This window comes from Megalops cyprinoides, chromosome 7, assembly GCF_013368585.1.
Source record: "Megalops cyprinoides isolate fMegCyp1 chromosome 7, fMegCyp1.pri, whole genome shotgun sequence".
NCBI lineage: Eukaryota > Metazoa > Chordata > Actinopteri > Elopiformes > Megalopidae > Megalops > Megalops cyprinoides.
In genome coordinates, this window is record NC_050589.1 from 9719693 (window position 1) to 9744767 (window position 25075).

At 44.7% G+C, this 25075-nt stretch overlaps 2 protein-coding genes across 4 annotated transcripts in view; both read right to left on the reverse strand.

Moving 5' to 3' along the window:
• Nucleotides 1-1672: 1672 nt before the first annotated feature.
• pim2 (Pim-2 proto-oncogene, serine/threonine kinase) lies at nucleotides 1673-6467 on the reverse strand. Its single transcript, XM_036532999.1, has 7 exons — nucleotides 6039-6467; nucleotides 5719-5819; nucleotides 5530-5580; nucleotides 4392-4612; nucleotides 4048-4217; nucleotides 3703-3879; nucleotides 1673-3525 (listed from the first exon to the last, which is right to left on the reverse strand). Exons 1-7 carry the CDS (start codon nucleotides 6100-6102, stop codon nucleotides 3371-3373), a joined length of 939 nt encoding a protein of 312 aa, XP_036388892.1. The 5' UTR covers nucleotides 6103-6467; the 3' UTR covers nucleotides 1673-3370.
• A 1938-nt stretch (nucleotides 6468-8405) lies between these two features.
• Nucleotides 8406-25075, reverse strand: part of otud5a (OTU deubiquitinase 5a) — a 29544-nt gene continuing 12874 nt past the window's right edge. For 2 of the 3 annotated variants that reach the window (XM_036532998.1, XM_036532996.1), the window contains exons 3-9: nucleotides 16571-16635; nucleotides 16277-16433; nucleotides 15473-15621; nucleotides 11952-12140; nucleotides 9750-9957; nucleotides 9466-9582; nucleotides 8406-8790 (exon numbers count right to left, since the gene is read on the reverse strand). In XM_036532998.1, the coding sequence (XP_036388891.1) occupies nucleotides 8669-8790; nucleotides 9466-9582; nucleotides 9750-9957; nucleotides 11952-12140; nucleotides 15473-15621; nucleotides 16277-16433; nucleotides 16571-16635 (1007 nt within the window). In that variant the 3' untranslated portion in view covers nucleotides 8406-8668. The remainder of the gene's footprint in view (nucleotides 8791-9465; nucleotides 9583-9749; nucleotides 9958-11951; nucleotides 12141-15472; nucleotides 15622-16276; nucleotides 16434-16570; nucleotides 16636-25075) is intronic. The other variant, XM_036532997.1, reaches the window with a different exon arrangement.

Here is a 25075-nt window from a genome sequence, read left to right on the forward strand (position 1 = left end):
TGTTTGAATATTCTTCAATTGTTGTTGGTTTGACTGAAAAAAAATGATGGTGCAAATCAAATAAACTCTACAATGTTGTTTAAACGGGCAATTTTATTTAAAAAAATGTTAATAATCAAATATTTCTCTTGGTCTTATCATTCCACTACTCTGCCTTTAACCAAATATTCAGGCTGTAATGAGAAAAAAATTTAATGTTGTTTACATTATAGGCAACACCAGTGACAAAGAACCAGCACATGAATTCTTTAATGAAATGTATAAAAATAATAAAAACACATAAAGCTCTACTTGTTGTGGATTCATCAAGTTTAGAAGTTAGTTACTGCTATTAAAGACGTTTTAGGTATGTAAGAAGGAATACATTTCAGCAGATTTGTATCACCCAGATTCCACCGTTTCTGTAGGATGGCCCAGCTGTCACTCGCTGTCTCCTCCGCAGGCATCTGTCCTGTTGTGCTGTTGTTTCCCATTGAGTTTCACTCTGGCTGAACATCACTTTGTTGCCCACTGCTTGCACATTTACCTGTAACTATGACTGTGACTTCCGCGCACGTTTGCAATCCGCTCAGCACTGTCGAAAAGGCGTAAAGCAGGGGTGCCCAACCCTCTCCTGGAGAGCCACATGTCCTGCATGTTTTAGATCTCTCCCTGCTCCAACACAGCTGATTCAAATGATCAGTTTGTAATTCAGCAGCTTCAGGAGTTCATAACGAGTTGATCATTTGAGTCATCTGTGTTGGACCAGGGAGAGATCTAAAACATGCAGGACATGTGGCTCTCCAGGACAGGGTTGGCCACCCCTGGCGTAAAGCCTTTTGCTGAAAAACTGATCATGTGCACCAGGTGACGCCTGTCCGTTCAGATAAAGCCCACGAGATGGCGCTGTTCACCTGCTAAGGTCTGGACAGAGCACATAAACACACGGCCACTGGTCGCACTGCTAACGCGAAGAATGAAGTAAAGTGACAGCGATGTACCTTTTTTGCATTTACCTCACAATTTCGTAGATGTACACATTTTGCACTTAATTTCAGTCATGTTTAGAGCTAGTCAGAAGGAATGTGGCAAGAGGCTTCTTCCACTGGTCGTGTTCCAGACCGTTCACTTGTCCTGTGCTGCCCCAACGATTACTGCCTCGCCCTGATTGCTGGACCAGAGCCTCGACGAAATGTACGTGCAAAGCATATGGTTTTAAGTCACAACACGATGTAAAAGGTTTAAACATGTTAACTGCTGTTCGTCGCTTAATAAACTTTGCTACCGACGGAAAGCATATTGTGATGGCACCAAATCAGGAAATGCCAGATGTTGGCATGAGTCCATAACAACAGCTAGCGAATAGGATTGAGTGGGAAAATCATCTTCACTGACAATCTCAAATTTGTCCAGATGTTGGCCACCATATGGATGTGAACTGATTAGCAGAAAGATTCTGCAGCTCATACCTGGGTATATATAGTTTTAGGGTGAGGTGAGATGGAATTGTAAATAAATGACAAAAAAGTCCTCATCCTTCTTTGAATTTTTTTTTATTAACACACAGGCTCTTTTGCCATTCTGTATCTTAATAAATAAGACATGTGTTTTCAAAGTTTGATATTTAACACTTAACAAGCAATGTTCAAATTTCCACACATTTAAATAACAAAATGTGACCATGGCCACATCACAACAAACAAATACATAAGTATTTACAAAAAATAAAACTCTTCCAACCCCAGAATATTTACCAGGATTGGCAAAAACAGTAAGTACTGCAGCATCATGCTCTTCCATCCCCATCTCCTCATCAAATGTTATATATTGAAAAGGGTAGAAGTAATTGACAAGTAATTTGACACTTTAAAACAATTACTGGGGAACCGCTGCTTAACAAAGGAATACTTCAGTTCCTTCCAAAACAATCTTAAATGGTGTATTAACAAATTATTCGAAACACTGGCTGAAAACTTTAGGTGTCAAGAACTGAACATCCAAATGTTCATCAATTTAAAGTACCCATTACTATTATGCACTTGTTAATGTTATCCTGACAAGTGTTACATTAAGTTCCATTCTCCATGCCACTTTCCCACAACATCCACAGAAACAATACAGCTGCAAAAAGGCACAGACTTCAGTGAATCAGTAAATCTTTGTCCAGAAACAAGACACATTTGGTCCAAAAGGTACAGATTTCATCAAAACAAGACAAATAAATATAAGTATAATAAGTATACCAGCCAGTTCTAAATGCAGACAGTGTTCTTGGTCTACTGAAACTGGTTAAAATAGAGGCAGACGAGGTTGTTTTTGGCTCTCTAGATAAACATTAAGACTTAACCTGAGAAATAGACTGGATAGGCTGCTCAGTGTAAATATAAAATGGTTGACATCTGAACACAGTTGAGACATTGCACAACCTTCCAGAGTTATTTTTGAACGAATTAAATAACAGATCAGCATCAAGCTTCGCTTCTGGTTTGGTGACATTCTACATTGAATTCCACTGCAAACGGCCTCGATAATTATACTACCTGAGGCAGAGAAGTAAAAAAAAAAAAATGTGCCAGCATTTTTAGAGTAGAACACTCATATGTGAGGCTAAGACGTAGAACTCTAGAACTGAGTCCTTTGCCAGGTTTCACAGGGCTGCCAATTCCTTTTCTCCAGAGTCAATGGTTTTAATGTCCCAGGCTGCAGCTCCCTTGAGGTCTTTGGAGATGGAGGCATCCTGATGTAGTATATTGTGAGTGAACTTCCTTCCATTATCAGGGGAAATGGAATTATATGAGCCATGGCTCCCTCAAAATGAGGTACAAAATGCCATTGCTTATAACAACCTGTAAAACCAGGTTTCCGCAAGGCAACGCAATGCGCACTCAACGCATTCAATTACCAACTTGTCATTTCTTAGACAATCTAAGAGGGTGTCAGAAACTTCAGCATGCCCTTTGACCTTACAGATTTAAATAAATAGACAAGTCACCCAGGAGAATAAAATACTTAGTAATAAATAGGAAATTCAAGATTCAAAGTCCACAATGATGCATGTGGCCACAGTGTAATCAGTTTGTAATGCAACAACTGTTTCAACCCAGCAAACATTTGTATTGGTCCCATCTGGTTTTCCTTTTAGAATGTAATTGTTTTAAGCTTTCTCGAACAATTGCAACATGGCTAGAACTATGTATGTGTTAAAGTCTTTGCACATGCTATGTTCAAACACTGAAAATCTTTCTATAGTAGTTGTTGCTCACTTTTTTGACTATAACATAAAATAAATATGTTTCCTGGGTGAGAAGTTCCAGTGCACTAGTAGACTGGAGTTAGGAAAAGTAAATAAGGCACGTGAAGTTTCCTTAAACCACTCCTAAGTATACAGAGTTTACAGGCTTGACTGGCTCGGCATGCCGTCTCCTCCTTGCAAGTCACCACAGTCATCTGATGTCATCTCCATCCAAGGATGGAGCAAGATCTGTTCCAGGGATGGTCGATCCTCTGGGCGGTATGCTAAGCACCAGCGAATCAGAGACTGGCATTCTGTCAAAGAAAAAAAAGAAAGGTTCACTTCTGCTCTCCTTCCAATGAATTCCAGTACAGTTACTTTCTTGTCTAGTTCAGAGCAGAGTAACTCAACAAACTATCCACAATGAATCACCAGGCAATCCTTTATCACGCCATTATGTTCTGGTGACCCAAAAAATGTGAGGGGCTCACCTTTAGAGATGCGCCTAGTGAAACTGGGTTTGGCCTCCACAATCTCACTGTCCCTCTCGAAGGGGATGTCCCCACACACCATGTCGAACAGTAGCACCCCCAGGGACCAGACCGTCAGTGGCCGTGCGTGGTAGCGCTGATGCAGGACCCACTCTGGGGGGCTGTACACCCGAGTTCCTGTGGACAGGCACAATATAAACCACATTAGCTACCACGGTTCATACAGGGCAAGGAGCATGAAGTGTGAATATGTGAATATATACAGATGCGACCTCCCACTCTTTGGAAGTCATTTTAATATCCAATATATATAACCTGGACTGCTGGACATGAAATCTCTCTCACCTTCAAAGTCTGTGTAGATGGAGTCTTTGAGCAGAGCACCGGAGCCGAAGTCGATTATCTTGACGTCTCCTGTCCGGGTGTCCACCAACACGTTCTCATCCTTGACGTCTCTGTGCACGACCCCCCTTGACTGGCAGAACCGAAGAGCCTCCACTATCTGCCGCATGAACCTGTAAGCATACAGCAAGAGCGTGAGCGTTGCTTTACAGCACCCACAACACATGCACTGCTGCTCTCACATGCGGAAGAAGCACCCCTTTCCCCCTCCGTCACACCAGAGGTCCCTGCAAAATCAGGCCTGGGCTGTGAATTGTGAGCCAGGGATGATGGTAGCCACTCCGTACCTTTGAGCCAGAGGTTCCTCAAGGGCTCCACGCTCCGTGATGAAGTCGAAGAGGTCCTGACAAGGCTGCGGCCTCTCGAACACGATCAGAAAACCCTGGCCAGGGATCTCGAACCAGTCCAGCATCCGGATAACCCCTTTGTGTGAAGGGCCAGAGCAAGACCCGCCTCCCAGCTGCAGGAGCAGGGCGATCTCCATGGGAACCGGGCTGGGCTCATCCGGCTGTGACAGACAGGTTATGTAAACACGGTCAGTTGATTCGGCAAGCCCGTGACATTTAAGATGTTCTTGTCATCTGGCCTGCTTTGTCTGATAACATCAAGCTTGAGTATCTTTTCAACTGGACAGACTGTTTTCCAACAGTGTCGACGGATATGCGTTTTAGGTATTATGAGCACGCTTCAACAGCACAATACGGCTGTCTCTGGGAGTTGGAATCATATCAAACATTAAATAAACACGTGCCGATTTATTCTATATTGGTTTGTAACATGGTAGTCTAAACTGTCCTTTAATTGCTGTGTATCCACGCTTGTTTTTGTGCGACTGGTGGGCGCGTGGGTTTAGGGAAATTACCGATGCGCAGATACATCGGCCGAGTTTCCACCAGGTTTGTTTTGAAAATCCCGAAACGCGTCACTGCCACGTCACCGGGCTTAGACTGAAAATGCACGCCGGTGTTGTTGTTTTCAGTTTCCAGCAGGGGGAGTACAGATTAGTGTTATTAAAATAGCGAAGTTAATGCTATTTCTGTGAGGGGGAGGCCCGATGCGGAATTTCCATCTCACTCTTTATTTTGTTGAACGTCATCCCAAATCAGTCTGGCAAAGCGCCAGACAACGACGGACAGTTATAAACACAGAATAAGTAGCTACTGTGGGGTACATACGATGTCGCATCTAATTACAAATTTATCTAGCTACGTCTACGTTGCGTTTTTTCAGATGAATTGATCGGTCTTACCTTAACATACGTTGTGGATTAATGACTGTTTACGAATGATCTAGCTATTACATGGATGTTTTGTAGACAGTTCTGGTAATTCTGAGGGACGTATAAAAATATACACTTTTTTTCCTGCGCAGCTAGCCATCGGTCACGCCGATGTAAGCAGTAGTTAGTTAGATGATAACACCTACCAGTCGTGCCCATTGTTGTACTCTGTCACTGGAAACTTTTTTAATGGCCACCTATCAAATGAAGAAAAAAAATCAGACGTTAGACGTAAATCTAAAATCATTTACAGTTTACAGACCTGAAGTCTACTCATCCAGATATGCTGAACAGCTAGCGTTAGATCATGTGGTTTAGCATCGTTTGCTATCTACCTGCAATCCGTCTACGATTCGCTGTCCAGCGAAGACGGACCCGAAACCACCGCTTCCCAGCAGGGCACCAACATGATACTGTTTTTCAAAAGGCTCTTTCGCTGTGGAGTAAAAACATTGATAGTTAGATAAAATGTATACTGCAATGCGTATGTAGTCTGTCGTGCATTTTCTGAAGAAGAAAAAAAAAGATGAATTGCTTTTGTTATATACTGGCTAATTTCTTTATCCAACCATGAATACAATCATTTTCGCAGAGAAAATGCGTCATGGTTAGCATAGGTTTCACATAGCTAGTTGGTTTGCTTGCTGTTCCTCACCGGTTTTCCCTCTGACGTCGTTAACTTGGTGCAAGTGCAGGTCATCCATTCGTGTGTCCAACATTTTCAAACTGGATGCTAAAAAATAACCTCAAACTTGTCCAAGAAAAACAGTAGTGATATCACCGGGATAGCTCCTGTTCAAATGTAGCAATAGTCCATACCAGGTCCGCTCAAAATTTGAATTTTATTCAACAAATGAGCGCTGAAATATGTATTGTTGTAGAAAGTCCCACTGCGAATTGTTAAACGCCGCGTCCGTCTGCACGCCTTCACTATCCGCGCTGCGAGGCACCTCTGTGTTCAACTCAAAGTTTGTTGCTGTTTTTAAGTTTACATTTGTAAACCACGCCCACCTCTACGCGTTAATCCAGTCACCGTCGGTATTTTGAACGGAGCTCCAATCACAAGGCAGCATGATAATTTAATATTTATGTATCCGCAGACGCCTTTTTTCTCAGAATTTAACCGCTCTATCAACGTTCCAGTAAATGAGCAGCTGTGGCGGTATTCTGACTTGCGGTTTCTCTTTCTCTATTTAGCGCGCTCGCTGCCTTTCTGCTTTTGCTTACTAAACCAACATTAACCGAGTATGGACTTTCCGAGATGAATTCTCCCTCAAATAAATTTAATGCACCTAACTGCATCAGTTTCGACCGGGTTTACGCTACGCGTTAATTATTTCATGTCTGAACTGAGTCAGCCACGTTGGTATCGTTGATGTAAACAAACAGGTTATTTATAGAGAGCTTGATGACACAACTGCAGAAACTGAAGAAAATAAAACCTCGAAAAGTTAATTTTTTTTGTTCGATTGAATCTAACCTGGTTTTTAATGTTTAATGTTTTATTGATACTGCTGGCAATTGCTCGTTGCGGCTCCACATTACTTTAAATGATTCGAGAAAAGGGAGGATTGTTTTAAGTATGGATAGTATGGACAGAAGATGGAAAACTTATGTATATTGTGGTTTGTATCCAGCGAGCTATCATCTTCACTGTTGCACTGAGAATGAGACCGGTGCCGTCCCATCCCTCTCCCACTAAGGGCAGAGTTTCCGTTTTACTCAGAGAAATTGCCACAAGGCAAGAAAACACACATGTACGCACGCACGCACACACACACACACACACACACTTCCAGGCTTTCAAAAATAGGCGCCATTCGTGGCTACCATAACAAACGGATTTAAATAACTGCTATCGAAAGATGAACGTTTGGACAAAAGGCAGCACCAGCACATACGGTGCTGTTGATGAAAAACTGACCTTTGGGAAACTTTTGACACAAGGTTTTTTATACCTAAATTAGTCAAGACCACATTCCTAACTGTGAAGCGAAGCAAAACTAAGAAAAGCCCAAGCAAAACAGGTCCAGACAGCTGATCTAGTAGGATGGGTTACAGAAAGCCATTCAAAACAGGTCCAGACAGCTGATCTAGTAGGATGTGCATTACGTATTGTTTGGGTCTTATTCATGCCGGGAAAGCCGAGGTGGCAACGCATCCAACGGGTTAAAACAAGCTATAAGCTTGAATGATGTATCTGTTTAGTTTAAATTACACTGATTCTCAGTCCTGCTCCTGGGGGGCCCCTGCTCTGCATGTTTTCCACCTTTCCCTGCTCTACCTACCTGACTGAACTCTTGAGTGGCACTTTTGATTAGCTGAGCACACCTGATTTAATCAAGAGCACGTTAATCATTTCAATCAGGTGTGTTTGGAGCAAAGGTAGGTAGAAGATACGCAGGACAGGGGGCTCCAGGAGTAGGACTGAGAAACACTGGAACAAAGGCGTCACCTGGTGCACATGATCAGTTTTTCAGCAAAAGGCTTTACGCCAGGGGTGGCCAACCCTGTCCTGGAGAGCCACATGTCCTGCATGTTTTAGATCTCTCCCTGCTCCAACACAGCTGATTCAAATGATCAATTCGTTACGAACTCCTGAAGCTGCTGAATAACAAACTGATCGTTTGAATCAGCTGTGTTGGAGCAGGGAGAGATCTAAAACATGCAGGACAAGTGGCCATCCAGGAGAGGTTTAGACACCCCTGAGTTATGGACTATTTCTGTTTTGAAAATCTCAACATTGAACCACCATATAGGAGATAAAACCAACAATTAAGACAACAATGTATTCTGTTATCTCTCAAGTCAAATGGACAAAAAAATAAATAAATAAGTAAAATAAACGAAATAAATGAAAAGATGCATTTTCTTCAGAAAGTTTTCTTTTTTATTCCAAGAAAAAACAAGTATTTTTTCATCCCAAAAAAGAGAAAATAAAATAAAACAAAATTATATTAATTAATCATTAAGAAGATAAGTATGACATTATTACAATTTTTATTCTTTCTTTTTTTTTTATTTTCTATGATGATGTTTGTTGTGTTTATTTAAACATGCACCTAAATAAGTCCAATGGTGTCAAGGGTAGTATAAAGGGAGGGGGAATGGAGGGTCTGAATATGATGGTACTGTATAGATGTGTTAGGAGAGACAGAGATTGGAGGGGTGGAAGGAGTAAAAGAGAAGATTGGAACATATTATGATGACTGAGAAAAAATGTTTTTTTTTTCTGCTTTGTCACTTCCCAGTTGTTTTTTTTAAGCGACGCCCCCATCCCCAATATCAACTACTGTCTGGTGAGGGTTCTCTGTGCATTGCGTTCTTTTTCATGCTGTCGAGGTACTCTTGTTGTGAAACCGCCAAGACGGAAGCCAGAATCTCATCATCTTCCCAGTCTGTTAAGCCTAAAAGCACAAAAATGGAAAATCTGTGATTCTACAATGAAAAAAATAAACGTGCAAGGCATTATATTCAAACTAATGCAAAGGTGGTCCTCCTCTTCAATCAATATGAGAAGTTTTTAGGCCTCTAGGCTACAAATGAGTTTCTTAGTTTCTCTTCTCAAACCATATTTAAACACTGTAATTGTTTGCTTGGTCTTTGCCCTTAAATTTGCACACAGTGAGTTATATCACAAAGTAACTCATAGCAACTGTTTACAGCTTAGGATACAGAGGTTGTTTTTGCTTAAGTCAAAAAGCATCTGTTTTCAGTTTCACTACATAAACCTTCTATTTTTGCATTAAGTGGTCTTACTGGTTGCATAAGTGCTTCAACCACCCAATCACCTGCTTTCCAGATCTTGATCAGAAACATACTGGAACGCTCTCTCTAAAGCCAATTACACTGCAATAGGCCCTGCCCACCAGAACCCCTAACATTTGACAATCACCAAATATTTTAAGCATCTACTGCGACGTATTCAAATTAGAGATCAATTTCCCTGTACAACCAGACAAGGTGGTTGCTATGATCACAGGCACTTAGAATGGTCATTTTCAGATGCGGCTCTGAATCGTGGGGGGGGGGGGGGGGGGGGGGCTTGTCGTTGTCCGCTCCTGGCGCACGAGCCGTCTTACCGAAGGCAGTGGGTGACATCTCCTGCATAATAGCACGGTACTCCAGCGCGGGGTACAGAGACACGAGGGAAGAGGAAGTGGCTCTGTCTGACCCCACGCAGGACTGGCTGCTGGGACCTGAGGGACACGGCCAGAGCATCATCAGTGGGTGCACTCTGTCAGCGCACATTCCAGCTATCGTCTTGCTATGCTATGCCTAGTGTTTCTGTTTGACGCGTATGCAATAGCGCTCCCCAAACACAGCGGACGTTAAAAAGGTGAGCTGCGTTCTCAAGGCGACTGACCTGGGGCGCAAGGCGAGGGGGGCTTGGGCATCATGAGGCCGGCCCCGGCGGGGGAGGGGGGCTTGGTGGCTGTGTCCGAGTGCGGGGGGTCCGGGTGCTCCGGCGAGGGGGCGGAGCTCCGCTGCCGAGGGGAACGGGCGCTCCACTCCTCCAGGCCGCTGGACGCCGCCGCGGTGGCTGAGCTACAGGTGGCACTGGCCTTCCGGGGCTGACGGACAGACGGGAGTTACAAACAGGTGTCATACGGACGTCACATGACATCTCAATGAAGCACAGGGGTCTCAAAATAAGAGGGGCTCAAATAACGGCCCCTTCTAAGCGCTCGGCTCCAACTGCATTTACAAGAAGACCAATGGTTTAAGGTAATAGCTGAATGCAGCAAAGTGCTCTGTATTCACACGTGCACATCACACTTAACACTTGCGCAGGAAATGGTTTGGGGCACAGTTAGGTGTGATCAGGCTATTGTCAGACCTCTACTGGCACTAAATTTGCAAAGCAAGCAAGAATAACCACACAGCATTATGCAAGACAGTGCACTGTATTGTCAGTCTGTTGTTCATCTTCTTATTGGTCTTCTGTTTATATTTTTAACCATCATCACTTAATCATCCTATTCCCAAAGGGAAAAACGTCAACATTCCTTGAGGGAAAATGAGTTATTTCCATAACTTTTTTTCAGGTAGCCAACTGCTGCCTCTCTGCAGCTGTATATATTTGTGAGCAAAAGCGTTTATTATTAAGTGTGCAATTTAGGAATCCAGAATTCTTTTCGTGAATCCTGTATGTTGAAATCAGACCAGGTCCCTTGATAGAGTCAATAAAACCACTTCTCATTTCGAAATGCTTGAAAAGAGAAACATAAAATGACTCAGAATAAGAATAATAGCCCTAAGAATAATAGTAATCAATTGTTATGAAAAAACATCTAATTTTAAAATAATTCCTCTGCCTGGGTAGGAACCTTGATCTTGCGTGTTTCATGTTTTTATTTTCCCTATTCTACAAGTGGGCGAGGGGAGGGAAAATTAAATATTTCATATGGCAAAAATGTACCTTACAGTGAAACATTCATATTTATAATGACTACATGACATCTTTTTGCTTCTTGTATGATGAGCCTCTCTGTGCAACAACATACATTGAAAATGTAAATGTGCTATCCTGATTTGCTTATTTCCAATTTGACTTGTTATAATTTTAATAATCACTTCATACACATTTTTATCCTTCATTCTCTGTATGCATTTTCCACAAAACAAGAATTCCTTTGCTGTGCAAGGGGTGGCAAACTCCAGTCCTTCAGCCATTTCAGCGTAAATTTCCCCTGCAGGTCTTATTTTCTTCATTTTAACACAAGAGAAAGATTTTTCAGGTTTCAGCTTGTCAGACATGATTACGGGACCACTTTCATTATCCTGCTTTCTGCTGGCTCGCCCCATATTCTCCCCTGAAAAGGTCAGGATTTATTTGCGTAGCCTATTCCACATATTCAAATTTGACAAAAAGGTCATAATATTCTTAAAGGATAACGCTGTCACCGGAGCGAGCTCAGCCTTCAGCTAAGTCGGCCACTTATAGGAATGCCGCAGGCTTCGCACGTCATTGTCACACAACAACCTGTGGCCAAGGTGAGAGAGTGTAGCGAACGAGTTCAATGACCTCAGGCCCCCCGAGAGGGTCCTTTCTGATCGCACCTTCAGCTTCTCGGAAATGCTTTTTTTTTGTCTTTTCGAAAACGAAAATAAAATTTATATAGTGATGAAACTAAGCTTTTATTCTACACAGAGGTGTAATTACTGCTTTTGCGTTGATATACTCGGATCAGAGACATTCCTAAATTGTTCTTCACTCAGATTTACTTGTCCCGAGTAAATCTAAAGTCATAATGTCATACCTGCGACTGTATGTCAATCACCATTTCTGTTAAGCCATGGGTACACAGTAGAGGCTTCTTCTGACCTGGCTATGGTTAGCACAACTGGTTAAATTACTTCATTTCCAAAATGTGATAATTTCATGAATAATACATTTACATTTATACTATCAACAACCCTTGGTGGTGGTGGTGGTGGTGGGGGAGGGGGGGGGGGGTCTGGTAAATATGTCCGTGAAGTGGACCCTCTGAACATCCTGAGGGGAAACTGCATTGGACAGGAGTGACCCTGCGGCGTTTGGGAGCTGACCCCCACGCCTTCTCACCTGCCGCGCCTGTTTCTCCTGGTCCTGAAGCCACTGGAGGTATGACTCCCGCGCCACCTGCTCCTCGATGGCCTCGTTGGTGGCCTCCCAGTCTGTGGCCCTCTTCTTGTCTTCCAGCATCTGCTGCTCGATCCACGACTCCTCTGAGGTTTTGATGGCGTTCTTCATTAGTGACTGGTCTGCATACTGCTGGGAGAGAGAGACAGAGGGGGGAGAGACGGTCACGTGCAGAACGCTCTACGCTGACCAAAGAAACATGCAGCCAAGTGTGTGTGCATATCTCATGCTGTATGAAAAAAAACTGTGCAAATCATTTCAGCTACACAATGAAATGCCTCCTCGCTGTGTCTGTTCATGCGGCAGCAGCATGTTCTGCTATCCGCTGCTTACTGCTAGTGAAATGCAGTGAAAGTAGTTCAAATGGCACTGTTGTATAGGTTTGTCAGTGGCTGATTACTGATTGTGTGTGGGTCACAGTAAATTTACAGATCAATTTAAATAATTACATTAATGCCCGTTTCCACATTGATCCCTGGAATGCCACCAATATATCATGGTGAGCAACGGCAACAGACATAAACGTCAGCTTTATCGGCTGGATTTGTGTCAAAAATAATCTTATGTCACATTTAAAGCTGACCCCTAAGAAGAACGTATCTGTGCATACCAATTATTGCGCCACACTAGATCCAAAGTGTGCACCACGTAACACTGACTATCAGCAACAGATTGGTCAAGTTGGAGTTTGTACTTGGATGGCCCCGACACTAGAGTTTACCAGTATCAGTATCAGAGTATCAGTTCAAACAAGCCAGAAGAATATATGCATTCACAATCTGTACACATCATAGTGAACAAGACGGCCAACACATTAGTTCTAATAACGCAACTACGGCTTTTCTTTGAGTAGGGGAAAAAAAAAAAAAAACTTTGGAGCCCCTTAAGTGGGAGGGGAGTACCTGACAATTAGGCACACATTTCTCATGTGCTGAAAACTGCAGCACCAGCAGTGTGCCGTGTCTGTGCCTGTGGGGTGCGTTCGGCGTGGCATGTTCCCGTGCCTCTTTCACAGTACACTGCATGTCCTGAGCTCCCGAACAGTGTGACCGCACAGCCTCTTCGGCATGGCCCTCTGCCCCTCTCACCTGCCAAACAGGCCGCTCCACACAACCGACCCCGGTACAGTACGTGGAGGGCACTGCCGTCCTGCACGGCGACAGCTCCTGGCTTCTGCCGATAAGATCTGATGTGCTTTTCCAGCACAAAGAGTTCCCAAATGGCCTCACCGGGACCTTCTTTTTATCAGGAACTTCGTGCCTGCTGGGTTGTGATGGCTTATTTGTGTTAAATTGTTGTTTACGTTATCACTGGATGAGGGACGATATGTGAGTATTGTGGAAATGTTTTCATATGAAACAGTCTTCATTGTTCAAGGTCTTGCGTGTGATAAGAGGTGAATGCCTTATACTTTAATAAACTTAACCTGCACATTTAGAATACAGTACTGTAGTAACGCTGAGAGGGTCAGTGATAAGGTTGAGTTCAATGTCCTGAAGTCTTCCCTCATTTCAGAGGCTCTTGTATTTCTCAAAACCATATCCAATTAGTGCAATAAAATCCATAACCATTAAAGAGAAATAAAACTACAATTTTTAGCCAGCTGGTCACTGGTTAGCTTGATGCATTTCTCAAGAGAGGGGAATGCACAGAGGGGAGGTTTCTTAGTGGGATGCAGCTGAAGCTTTTGAAGCAGTTGAACATTGAGAGGGGGGGTTGGGGGGGTTAAATAGGTGAAGAGTACGTGCTTGAGTGCAGTCCTACAGTGACATGTTGGTGCAGTGCTAATTACGGTGCACGGATTCTGTTATGAAAAAAGGCGAGGGGGTGACGTACCCAAACACAATGGGCTGTCACCAGAAGAGTGCTGGCCCAGGGGCCCCACTCCACAGCTACGGCACATACGCTGTTACTCTCAGAAAGGGGGGAAGAATGGAGGCCAGATGACACTCAGACTCATTTGTGAGGAATGTGATTTCATCCTGCTGACGTGAAACTGCACTTGTTTTGACCAAACAGGTATGAGGTGTTTCCATGTTTACGGTGCGGACGAAGGCACATGACTTTATCTTTAGATCACCGTAACACGCGCACGGCCAAAGAGAACAGACAAATGGAACGGTTTAAACTGGCAACACCACTTTAAACAGCCTCAACAATTTCTCAATACGGCACAACAGGCATCAGCAAGTTTGTAAACATTCAACTGAGAAGTTGACTTTGGATCAAATTTGACCGCTAAGGCAAGGAGGAGTTCTCAGATAACAACCTGATGAGAGAACAGACAGAGAAGGGAACAACAGCGGAGTTTTCCTGTTCTGGAGGAACGCTTAACATGGATGCTGAGCTGCATGTTGACCATCGGAGTGTTATCATTAGGCACCTCCAGCACAAACAGGACAGTGTGCTGCTAATAGCCTGGCCCTCGGAGTCAGGGACGTGTGGAATGTTTCCCCTCTCTGAGTGCCGCCCCCCGGCCCTTTGATGTGTGCATATTCTGGAAGTAGGACGCTCCCGGGCCACGCTTTCAGCCTCTCAGGGCTTTGATGAGCCAAGGAGTGCCACCTAATTTCTACCCTGCCTCTCTGCTAACAAAAACCCAGAGGAGCCCACCACCCCCCACCAAAAGCCGCTTCGGTGACAGAATGGCACAGGGTTGACCGGCTCTTTTCCGAAGCCAGCAATTCAAAAGCCTCGGAATGTGCCAGAAAAACACACACTCCAGACAACAGACAAAACATCTGAACCGCGCAGGTTTAAACGTCCCCTTTAAACGTCATAATCAGAGGCAGCCTTCAGCATAAACCCCGGGAGCAGACACTGTGTTTGGGTTGCTTTGTTGCGCGTACACAGTCACACATTAGTCACTTCAGTGTCTCGTTTTCACATTGGTCTGTTTATGGAACAGATACATAAACGATACTGGAATGATGATCGCCACGCTCGCTACATAAATTACTCCGGCGGCTTCATTTTGTGACAGGAGCTCCGGCTCATACCACTAATGACAATGCGAGCTCAGCCCTCTTCCCCCGAAATGGCACTCCCGTGTCAGATGTGTGCGTGCGCCTGCGTGCGTGCGTGTGTGCGTGTGTGTGTGTCAGGGGTCCAGCTGGCTGACAAGTGAAACGTGCCGCTCTGCAGACAGCCTGCTATTACACTCTACTGGTATAGCTCAATCAAACGGACAGGGGTTAATGGGGTTGGGTTAGCTTCTTTCACACTGAGTTGCTAACCACACCACACCAGCACGGGGACTGGTCAGTCACTCCCTCTGTATACTTACAAGAAACTGAACCTCAGGACCTCTGTGTTGTGCTCTACAGACTATAGTATATTATCAACATATCCTACCATAATTTGAATGGTTATATTATTGTCTGGGCTCAACAGTGATGAGATGGAACCAAACCCCAATGTAATCTGCTTGTTTTTCCACAGGAGCTCCCACTGAAGGTACCCACCCCTGGTTTGAAGGCAGGCAGCCCCAGCCCAACTCCAATGGTGGCTTTGTTTGGGTTCACCACAGAGTTGTAGTGAATGTTACGATGGTAGCTGACTCTGATTGGCTCGTCGTTGTTCTGGTGGATACCATGGAACGTGTTGATTGGTTCTGGAACATTTAAGAAGAAGGGGGAGGAAAATAAACAGTAAATACACATTCATGAGCAACAACTCGGTACCAAAAACAGGTACAGATGGTACAGATACCTTCATCAAGAGACAATTTCTTTATGTATTTTTTCACCTTTCTCCTTTTTAAAACAGTGTATTAAAACTGAACTGAAAACAGGTGTGCAGACAACGATGAAAACATCAGCAGACTTCGCTTGCATATCAAAGCTGTGGCATTAGGTTTGTTTTTAGGATTACAATAATACTGCAGCAGCTAAAGCACGCTTTGCAAATGTAAGTTACCACAGGAAGTTATACTCTTCAACAGTGGTATAACTTTCACTGTTGTCATTTGTAGAGCAATGCTAAAGAATAGCCTCCAACAGCTATAAGATACAGAGGTATGGAGAAAGTAGTTCCTATTCTCCCACACTAGACCTCTTGACTAGACTAGACTAGACTCCTTCATTCTTTCCTCCTAATATAAAGTGATTATTTACATCTGGAAACAACTCCCCTATCTAAGAGTTGGAGTCTTTTATTGTCTTCAGTTATCAGTTTGAAGTGTATCTGCTCTCTAGGCCTGGCAGCCCCCTCTAACGGTCACTGGCACTCAGGTGCTTGTGGCAGTAGTCCAACATCGGGCTACACACCTGTACCGTACTGGTAAACTTCCACTGGTCGATTGTACATCTCCGCCATTGCCTGCATCTCAATGTGGTTCCCGTGACAGTTGTTTTTCCTCTTCCTGTTGATGTATGTGGTGAAGTCTTCTGTCACATAATTTGAGAAGTAGTCTGCATTTTTCATCTGCAAAAAGAAGCGCCTCTTTTAACATTCATTTCACTCACAAAGCGCACCAGCATGCATAATTTCCATCGGATGCAAGTTCTGGAATGTCATCACTGCCTTTCGCTCTGATTAAGCCTTGTAGAGAGATGACTCACCAAGTAGTCCATACAGTGCTTTCGGACCACTTCATGCATATCTTGGTCTCCATACACTTGATCGGCTGCAAGCAGAAAAATAAGTTTTTTTTTAAAAAAAAAAAAAAAAAAAGGACAAAACATTACTGCATGAATTGAATCCATCACCATGAGTGAATGTTTTCTGTTTGTTCACATGGGCAGAGTGTTTAAAGATTTGAAGTTACACCTTTGTTTTTGTATACTGAGTCTGAATAAAAAGAAAGAACCACGAAGAGTTTATTCTACGTAAACAACAGATTTACTGATTAAGAGCACAGTCTCCACTCTGCAGATTCAGAAAACAACTGCAAAACATTTTCCCAAAATGTTTACAGATTTCAGATTGATCTTGAAAAGTTTAGCCCAGGTAGTTATAGAATAAAATATTCTGCTCTCACAGGGTTCTACCTAGGCACCGCTACAGAATACGTGTCAACATTTGTAGCTACCTTGCTACTGTTGCTATGGAGAGAGTTGTTAGGCCCAACTCTTTGGCAAATCTAGCAGTGAGGCATCATAGCTATTGTGCTTCCTATGCTATACACTGACACAGAAAACTCAGCCTTTCTGGTTTTGTTTTTGGACCATGCATTTGTGTTATGTGGACTTTGTTTTCCATCAGAATACATTCCCATGTACTTTCCTGTGTGGGAACTCCACCACAGTCCACATGTACTTATTAAACAGTCTTTGAAAGCCTCACCTCAGTGTGCTACTGGGGTAAAACTAGCTGGACTGCTACTGTGCACAGGGATACTGGGCCAGGCAGCCTGCCACACAGACTCCTTGTAATCTTAAGTCTTCCAGGCTGAGATATAAGCCAAGTTAAACAGGTTCTCTCATTCAAAAGTTTCAGCGGTTGCCCCAGTGTGTGGAATGCTGGTTAGGAAACAGTGATCAGCCAACAAAAGGGCATTCTTTTTTTATCTGAATGGCCTGATTTTCCGTTTTCTCCTCTGGTTCTCTGAAGAAGGCTGTTCCGGGGGCCGTGGCGGATCCAGGCCATCTTCCGAACATGTCAAATTCACCTTTTTGGCGCTGATTCAAAATGAAGCTCCGCCACGTTAGGGTGCAACTCATTTTTAGTATCATGCCTCAATGAACCATGACCCGGCCTCCCATTTTTAGAGCAGCTGTAACACCTTTACTAAAACTACGGCAGGTGCAGCTCTCACTGCGTTCACACACCCTGGCACTTTGGCGGGCTCCAGCAGTGTATGCACAGCGACTAGTGTCTGTTGAGTCACTTCTGCTAACCGCAGATGTAAACAAGGCTCTGAGGGCTTCTCTCCACACAGCCAGCACCCTCCACCCCCCCCATCCCCTTCCCCTCTCAGCCCGATATGCAAATGAGCAGCTTCAGTGCTAGTTCCAGCAAGTCACATGACGCATGCCACAAATCTTCTGAGAAATTCTTAGTCAATTTCCTCTTTTGCGGTATCACCCCGCTCTGAAGAGAACATGCAAGTGTAGGAAGTCGCAAAGCAGGGGTCACGAAACAGCTTAGCGACCCAGTGTAAAAAAACCACAAAATTTAGTTAGATTATTTTAAACTGCTATTGTTAGTGTACCAAGAATTGAGTGATGTGTTGATATTAACTGGCATTGACATTAACTGGCACGGCATCTCCATTATTATACTACAGCAATAATTCAACTGCTCAGTTAAATGTAATGAGCAATACTGAGAAGGTATTCCTCTGGGACCACACACCTGCAAATATATATGCATTTTTTTGTTTTGTTTCTGTTTCTTTTTTTTTAGTCAGAAAAAAAATAGAAACGGTAGAAACCATAGTGCAAATGTATGAAATAAAGCCAGCTACTTTGTCTGCAACTATATTAAATATTCTCTTCAAATGATTGAAGTTTTGAACTTTTGGATGGTATTGGAAAAAATATCTGCTGACATTAAACTCAGTACCACAAACTTCCAGTGAATGTCTTCCATCATTTTACTCTCATAACGATAACCATCACACCCCCCAGAACATATGCCTGACGGGAATCATTAATTCAATGCGTCCAGCATCCAAGCGGCCTGAGAAACGGGCTCTCTTTAAAACCGCACGCGCTTAAAGGTCATAATAAGGTAAGAGGACTCGGAGTCAGATATCTCGGTTTCTATTCTCATTTTCTCTGGGAGACGTGAGGCCCGTGATCTGAGCCGGAGCGGCGGCCATGACAGACTCAGGCTTTCTCCCATCGCTCCGCTTCTCAGTAAAGAGGCGGCAGCCGCTTCTGCGAATCTCCATAATCTTTCATCTCAGCGATTCTATGCACAGATACAACCGCTGTGGTCCCTGGCTATTCTGCATGTCACTGAGCTTGAGCTCTCCTCTACGCCTGAGGTCAAAGTGACAATCGAATCGGCCTCTACTTGAAAAGCAAATTTACCAAAAACCTGGCGTCAAATCACAGGTTACTCATTTTGGCAAAAAAAAAAAAAAAAAGTATCCAAAAAAAAAAAACAGTTGTTCACAACTGGCACCAGCAAAGCCAGTGAGGAAAGTCTTACTGCCTGATTCGCTGTTATGTCACAGATTGTGCAGGCGGGTTTGCATCCGAGTTGCTAATCCAAGAATGTGAGCAATGCCATCTACCAAAGGGAGAGTGCTTCCTCCTTCCAGTCCTTGCTTCCTGTTTTATATAGTGACACAGCCACAATGTTTTTTTTAAACCTAAGCCTCACATCTGGGGGTATCTTCCACTGTCGCCTAGAATACTATAATGTCGCTAACCCCTGTCATATACCCATGTCAGTGTATTCTAACAGGCTATAGTCTTGCCATATGTGACTGCCAACATACTCATGCAGAAGTACAGGAAGTTGATGTGCCGGTCAGAGTGTGGGTGGTGCTGCTACTTCTCTGGAAGCTCCAGGTTGGGTTTTTGCATCAGCGCAAGTTTTGAGAAGATCAGTTATATAAATAACTTTCTGGGTGGAAGCTGGTACAAAGACGGATAAAACTATGTTGCAATTAACCGACAAGTGTATAAGTTAGATTGTACAGAAAAATCAACCTGATAGATATTTTGACAAAGACTGCATTTGAAATTGACAACCTTATTTCTGCTTCTGTATAGCTGTTTGTTAAGCCTAAATGTATAGCTTAAAGTAGAGGTCTGTCCATATATTTGCTTAAACAAATAAAAGGATGGTTTCTGCATTAAAAGAGTGCATTTGTATGATAGAGTTAATGGCCTCATTTCAGTTCAGTTACAGGTGGTATCATGTCATTTCTGTTTCTTTGTGCTGTTTCCATTTGACACTGTTTACCAGATGTGTGTGTGCCTGTACGGGACAGGACCAGTTGGGGTTTCGTGTCAAAAATTCCCCTTCCCCGTTTCAGGTAACCTTGACTCATCTGTGTTCTTTTCATCCCACTCCCCTCCACCCTGTTCTCCTTGACCGCGCTTCTGAACCACACGTATCTGAAAAGACTCCACCTTAAGATGTACGATAACCCACTTCAGATTAAAACCCACTTCCAACCCTGAAAACAACACTCAGAGAAGGGGACTTATGTCAGCCTGTGCCGCCTGTCTCTCATTGTAAGCCGAGTGCCACCTGAACTGTTGGACTGAAAGTATCATGCCGCCTTGGTTTCTATGCAAGCAGTTTTGGCAAAACTTGAGTCACTACAAACGACCGGCCCCACGGCAAGAGACAAGGGAGAGTAGAGACAAAGGAAGAGGAAGACAGCTATCTAGCGCACAATAACGCTGAGGCAAGAGGTTAACGCCGAAAAGAAAAAGGTTTCACAAGAAAAGGGAAGAGACAGAACCCGCGAACATGGAGAAGGAGGAACCGCAAGCTACGTCTACCACAGGGCCCAGATAGTGCTACACAACACTTTTAACCAGCAATCGCATTTCTAAGAAAAGGGGCCGGGCCTCGCGGAGCTCGAGAGAGAGAGAGGAGGGTTGAGACCAAGTGTGCCCTGCCGGTCTGTCTCTGGCTGATAAAGCTTATCCGCCCTTACCATGCAGCGTGCACAATGAACCAGGATCTGCCTTCCTGCAGCCGCTTGGGACCCCCTCCCCCCACCACCTCACAGCCTGTGCTAAACCCGCGTGCACCCATTCACAAAATCACACACCGCTGTTTAGCCCCCTTTACTCTCTCTCAACCCAGCCCTTACCCTGCCAACTAAGCATGTGCTCAGGGAAAATAATTCAGCCACTCACACTTTATTTATCGTGCAAATTTAAACAGCAGAGATAAAGCATTATTTTTGTGACACTTTTTAACTGACAGCACGGTAAAAACAGGATCTGCTAAGATGGTGTGAAACTCACGCGTGCAAGCACAGTAATAATGCAAGCATCTATTATTGCTTTCAGTCACACTGAGGCGGAGAATAGGCCTACACTGTCATAATCATTCTTAACACACAGACCAGGAAAACAGGGCCGTAGCTCCTTGTCCTCTGAGATACGTTACCACCCAAGCTGAGCCTGACTTCAAGAATTAGGTGAAGACCTTACAATGACACAGATCTCACTAACATGCTGATTCTGAAGTCAGTTTCCTCAGCCTGGTAGACAGTGATAAGAAGGGGTATCTAAGGTGCTTCACTGTGGAAACCGCAAGCTTCCACAAGCACTCAGAACAGCACAAAGTCTTAGGCAGTTCTCAGATCAGCTCCCAGGCCTGTTCCTCTGAGTGAAACACCGAACCTTGCTGGACTCTGGCCAGCCCTGCCGATGCTGCGCAGCTTGGAGCTGACCCATTATGCAGCTGCTGAGTGACAGTGATGAACACTAGGTTGCTGGGAAGGGGGAGGGGGGGGCATGCCGGGACTACTCTGACAATCAGTAAACCTGCCAGGTGTCTGTGACCTGCAGCATTATGTCACCAGGCCTCTCCAACCTGTTCCTCTTTGAACAAACACCCTGAAGCCTCACACAAACAACAGGCCAGAGCCCATTACGCAGCCCCCTCACCTCCAACTACAGCGCAAAGCACACACAAGCAAACATTCGCTCTGAAATGATCACCGAGGGTTAAATACTTTTGTTTGCCTGCTCTGGTTATTCTGCACACAACGATAATGAGGACACGTCTTTAAAAACCTCCATGCGGCCGCAGTCCTCTGACTGTGCTCAGAGGCCCATCCGGGTTAGCGCCTGCGATCGATCAGGTAACATTCTGCCACAGCTTTACGCTGACCTGGCCCAGTCCCCTTAGCCCCAGACAGTTAATGTCTTACTCCTGCACATTTCGGGACGAGGCCCGGGTATTGACTTACAACACCTCTGGCAGGCCCGACGGGCGAATAACAGTTCAAGATTGGGAAAGACTGAGCCGAGACTCTGGCCAGTCTGCTGTCAGAATTACTTTGGCTCAGGAAGATCTGGGGAAATCTACTACACGTGTGAGTCGCACACAGCGGGTTAACAAATGCACAACCGCAATGTCTGCGTTTTGTTTTGTTGGCATGAGATAACGGCTGCTGCATCACCATCGACCTCTGGTGAGGGAAAGCCATGAAAACGGGCAGGGGCGATTTCGATCCGCCGGGTCTGAAGTCAGTCACTGATAACGCGGAGGAACGCCTGGCCGTGTCCCCTGCTGTGGGACCGCGACCTCGGGAATCAGGTGAAAGGTCGCGTCTGTGTTTCCTCATCTCGGTCTCCGGCTTTTCCCCATACGCTGGCGGCGGTGGCGGCGGCCTCCAGCCTTTCTCAACGACCGCCTCAGACTCCCGTCTGCATTCGGGCAGGATGTTGTAAAGGCCACACTGCCAGTCACCTCACCCCAGACCTAAAGACGCTGACAGTCTGCTGTATGTAGGCCAAAGGGAAGCGGTGCGCTGTCTCTCACAGGTCACAACTCGCCAGGCCATCACACCTCAAGCCATACGCATGCTCTTTTATAAATAGGCCACCAAGAGACACAACACACCAAGACAACCGCTTTACTAGAAAACTGACACAATAAATCGCTCAATTACGAAGTGTTTGACTGCATAATTCGAAGCTGGTGGATTCTTTCGATTTCCATAAAGCATACAGGCTAGTTACTGACGCCCCCTTTATATTATTGCTGGTTAAATTAATTTCTACAATTTTGGCGGTGAAAACGCAACAGGCCAAAGGCCGAGTCGGTGGTTATGTATGCTTGCTTTTATCATTCTTATGAAACCTGCAGTGCTGTGGCATTCCCGGACCAGAGGTCAATACCGATGATAGCTTTCTGTGGAATCCACTGACCACTCCTGACTCCAACACAGCCTCAAACTTTGTTCTTTGTTTGTTAAATGCAACATAACATGCTGTTCTGGTTTGCAGCTACATCGTTGTGCAAGAACAGACCAAAGCAGCAAGCTGGTAAAGCAAACACGCTATCTATCTGACATTGTGCATCAGCTACTTAAGAAGTTCAGTGATTGCCAAGTCAAACTATAAATTCCTGCCTTGTATGTTTACATTTAGTTTTTTTTCCTAGTCTGAACGTCTTTGTTTAAAACTGTATGTACTACACTAAACGATTCATGAATTTATACTGAGATTAGAAGTCAAATATAGTTGAGATGAATGGCTCAAGAATACCCCTTGTTCACATTTTGTGGACACTGACAAAATGTCCCATGGCCTTTTGTCTAAGTTTTTACCGTGATTTCCCACGTTCGACTGTACGGTAATTACACACAGAACATCAAAACAATGATTAGCGCCGCCGAGGAGTGTCTGCGCCGCCGCGAAAAGTTTGGCTTCCCCGCGGCTCTCCCAGCGCTCCGAGCAGGCAGTGAGCTCACCCTGTCTCCCACCCCCCTCCCCCCGGTTTTTTCCCTGCCGCAAAAATTGGGTAGAATTCTCCTCTGTGTGAGCGCACGTGTGCCCTGCAGATCAGCTGCCCTGACCACACCACCCTGGCCCGGTCCCCACAGAGAACACTCAGAAATCCCCCCGCCCCCTCCACACTCAGCTGGAGCAATCCGCTTCCACACTCCCACCTTCTGCTCTGCACAACAGCACTCTCACTCACATGCACAACCTACACGCAGACTCACATCATCAGGGCCTCTGCTCAAGCCTCAATTTAAAATAAATAACCAAATAAGCACAGACAAAATGAAGAACAATGTAACACTTCCTACAACTTGTAACTCATACTTGTTACAAGTTGTAACAAGTTTTGAGTTACATGTTCAGATTTTCCAGAGGCTGGCATGGCCTAGTGCCACATATAACAGTGCGAAAGATAAAAGAAATTGAAAAGGTGAACGCAGTCAATAAACATAAGAGAGACAACATTCTACAGCCTGACAAGTGGAATATAATCATTCCAATAATCTTACACTTCTTCATTTTGGATATTACAAACTGAAAATGACAGACACATCTTGTCTAAAGTGACATACTGTCGGCCTGTATGTTGGCAGAATTCCAATCACAACAAAACCTTTCGGTTTCTCAATTTTGTTTACGCCGCCTACCACAGAGAGAGGCGGGGTGGTGTGTGTTACCAAACACTAGCCTTTACTGATGGTGGAAAACGTGACTTACGCCCCTGTGCCCCCCCCCGCCCCCCACCATCCACGAAGGGTTAACGAGAAGAGTGCTTCACAAAGGCACTGCAGAAAGCAGCCCAAAAAAGCCAGTCTTTATGCCCCCACATATGTCTGGCAAACCAAACTGGGAGGGGAAACACTTAACAAATGTTTAGTGCCTACTGTTCGAGACCTGAAGCATGAAGCAGAAAAAAAAACTCCTGGGTAAAAGGGAGGTCTATGCAATCACCCCGGCCTCCTGCTACCCAGTCCTGATATAAGCAGTATTCTCTTCGTGGTAAGTGCTCGCAGATTTTTTCCTACGCTGTGTGTTTGTGCGCGCGAGCCGTAATTATAATAATTAGAGTTCTTTAAGGTTGTAATACAGAGATTCCCTTCAGAGGAAAGTTTCCACGATGGAGCCTTTCCATGAATGCGAGGGCGTCCGGGGGAGAGAGGCAGACGCACAGGTAAACACGCTGCGCCTCCCTGTCTCCGCTCCGCTCGGGGCTGGGGAAGAGGAGCCCAGGCCCCGGAGCCTGCCTCACGCTCCGGCACGGCCCTGCTGCTACCCCGGGTCTCTCTCCCTCAGTACCAACAGCACAGTTTACACACATTCAGAGAGCACGGCAGAAAACAGTACCATCCACTTCTGGGCAGGACTGAGGAAAATAATGAGAACAGCTCGGAAGAAGGGGATAAATAAAATACTTCACGCCTTCGCTAATAACAAACAAACTTCAGGCTTGAGCCAGCTGACACCCAGAATGCGCATTTTCACGAGTAAACAAAGCAATTACTCCCTCATCAAGCTGCAGCCTTTGTTTCCCTCCAGAAGTGCACTGTGAGAAACTTCAAATGCAGCGACTCTTGGCCTACTTTTAATTAAATGCTGGTCTGCTTGTATGTGTATAACAATAAACAAGGGGTTCTGAACACTGGTGTCCAAGGTTTGAATAATTACAGCCTTCTATAGACGTACTAA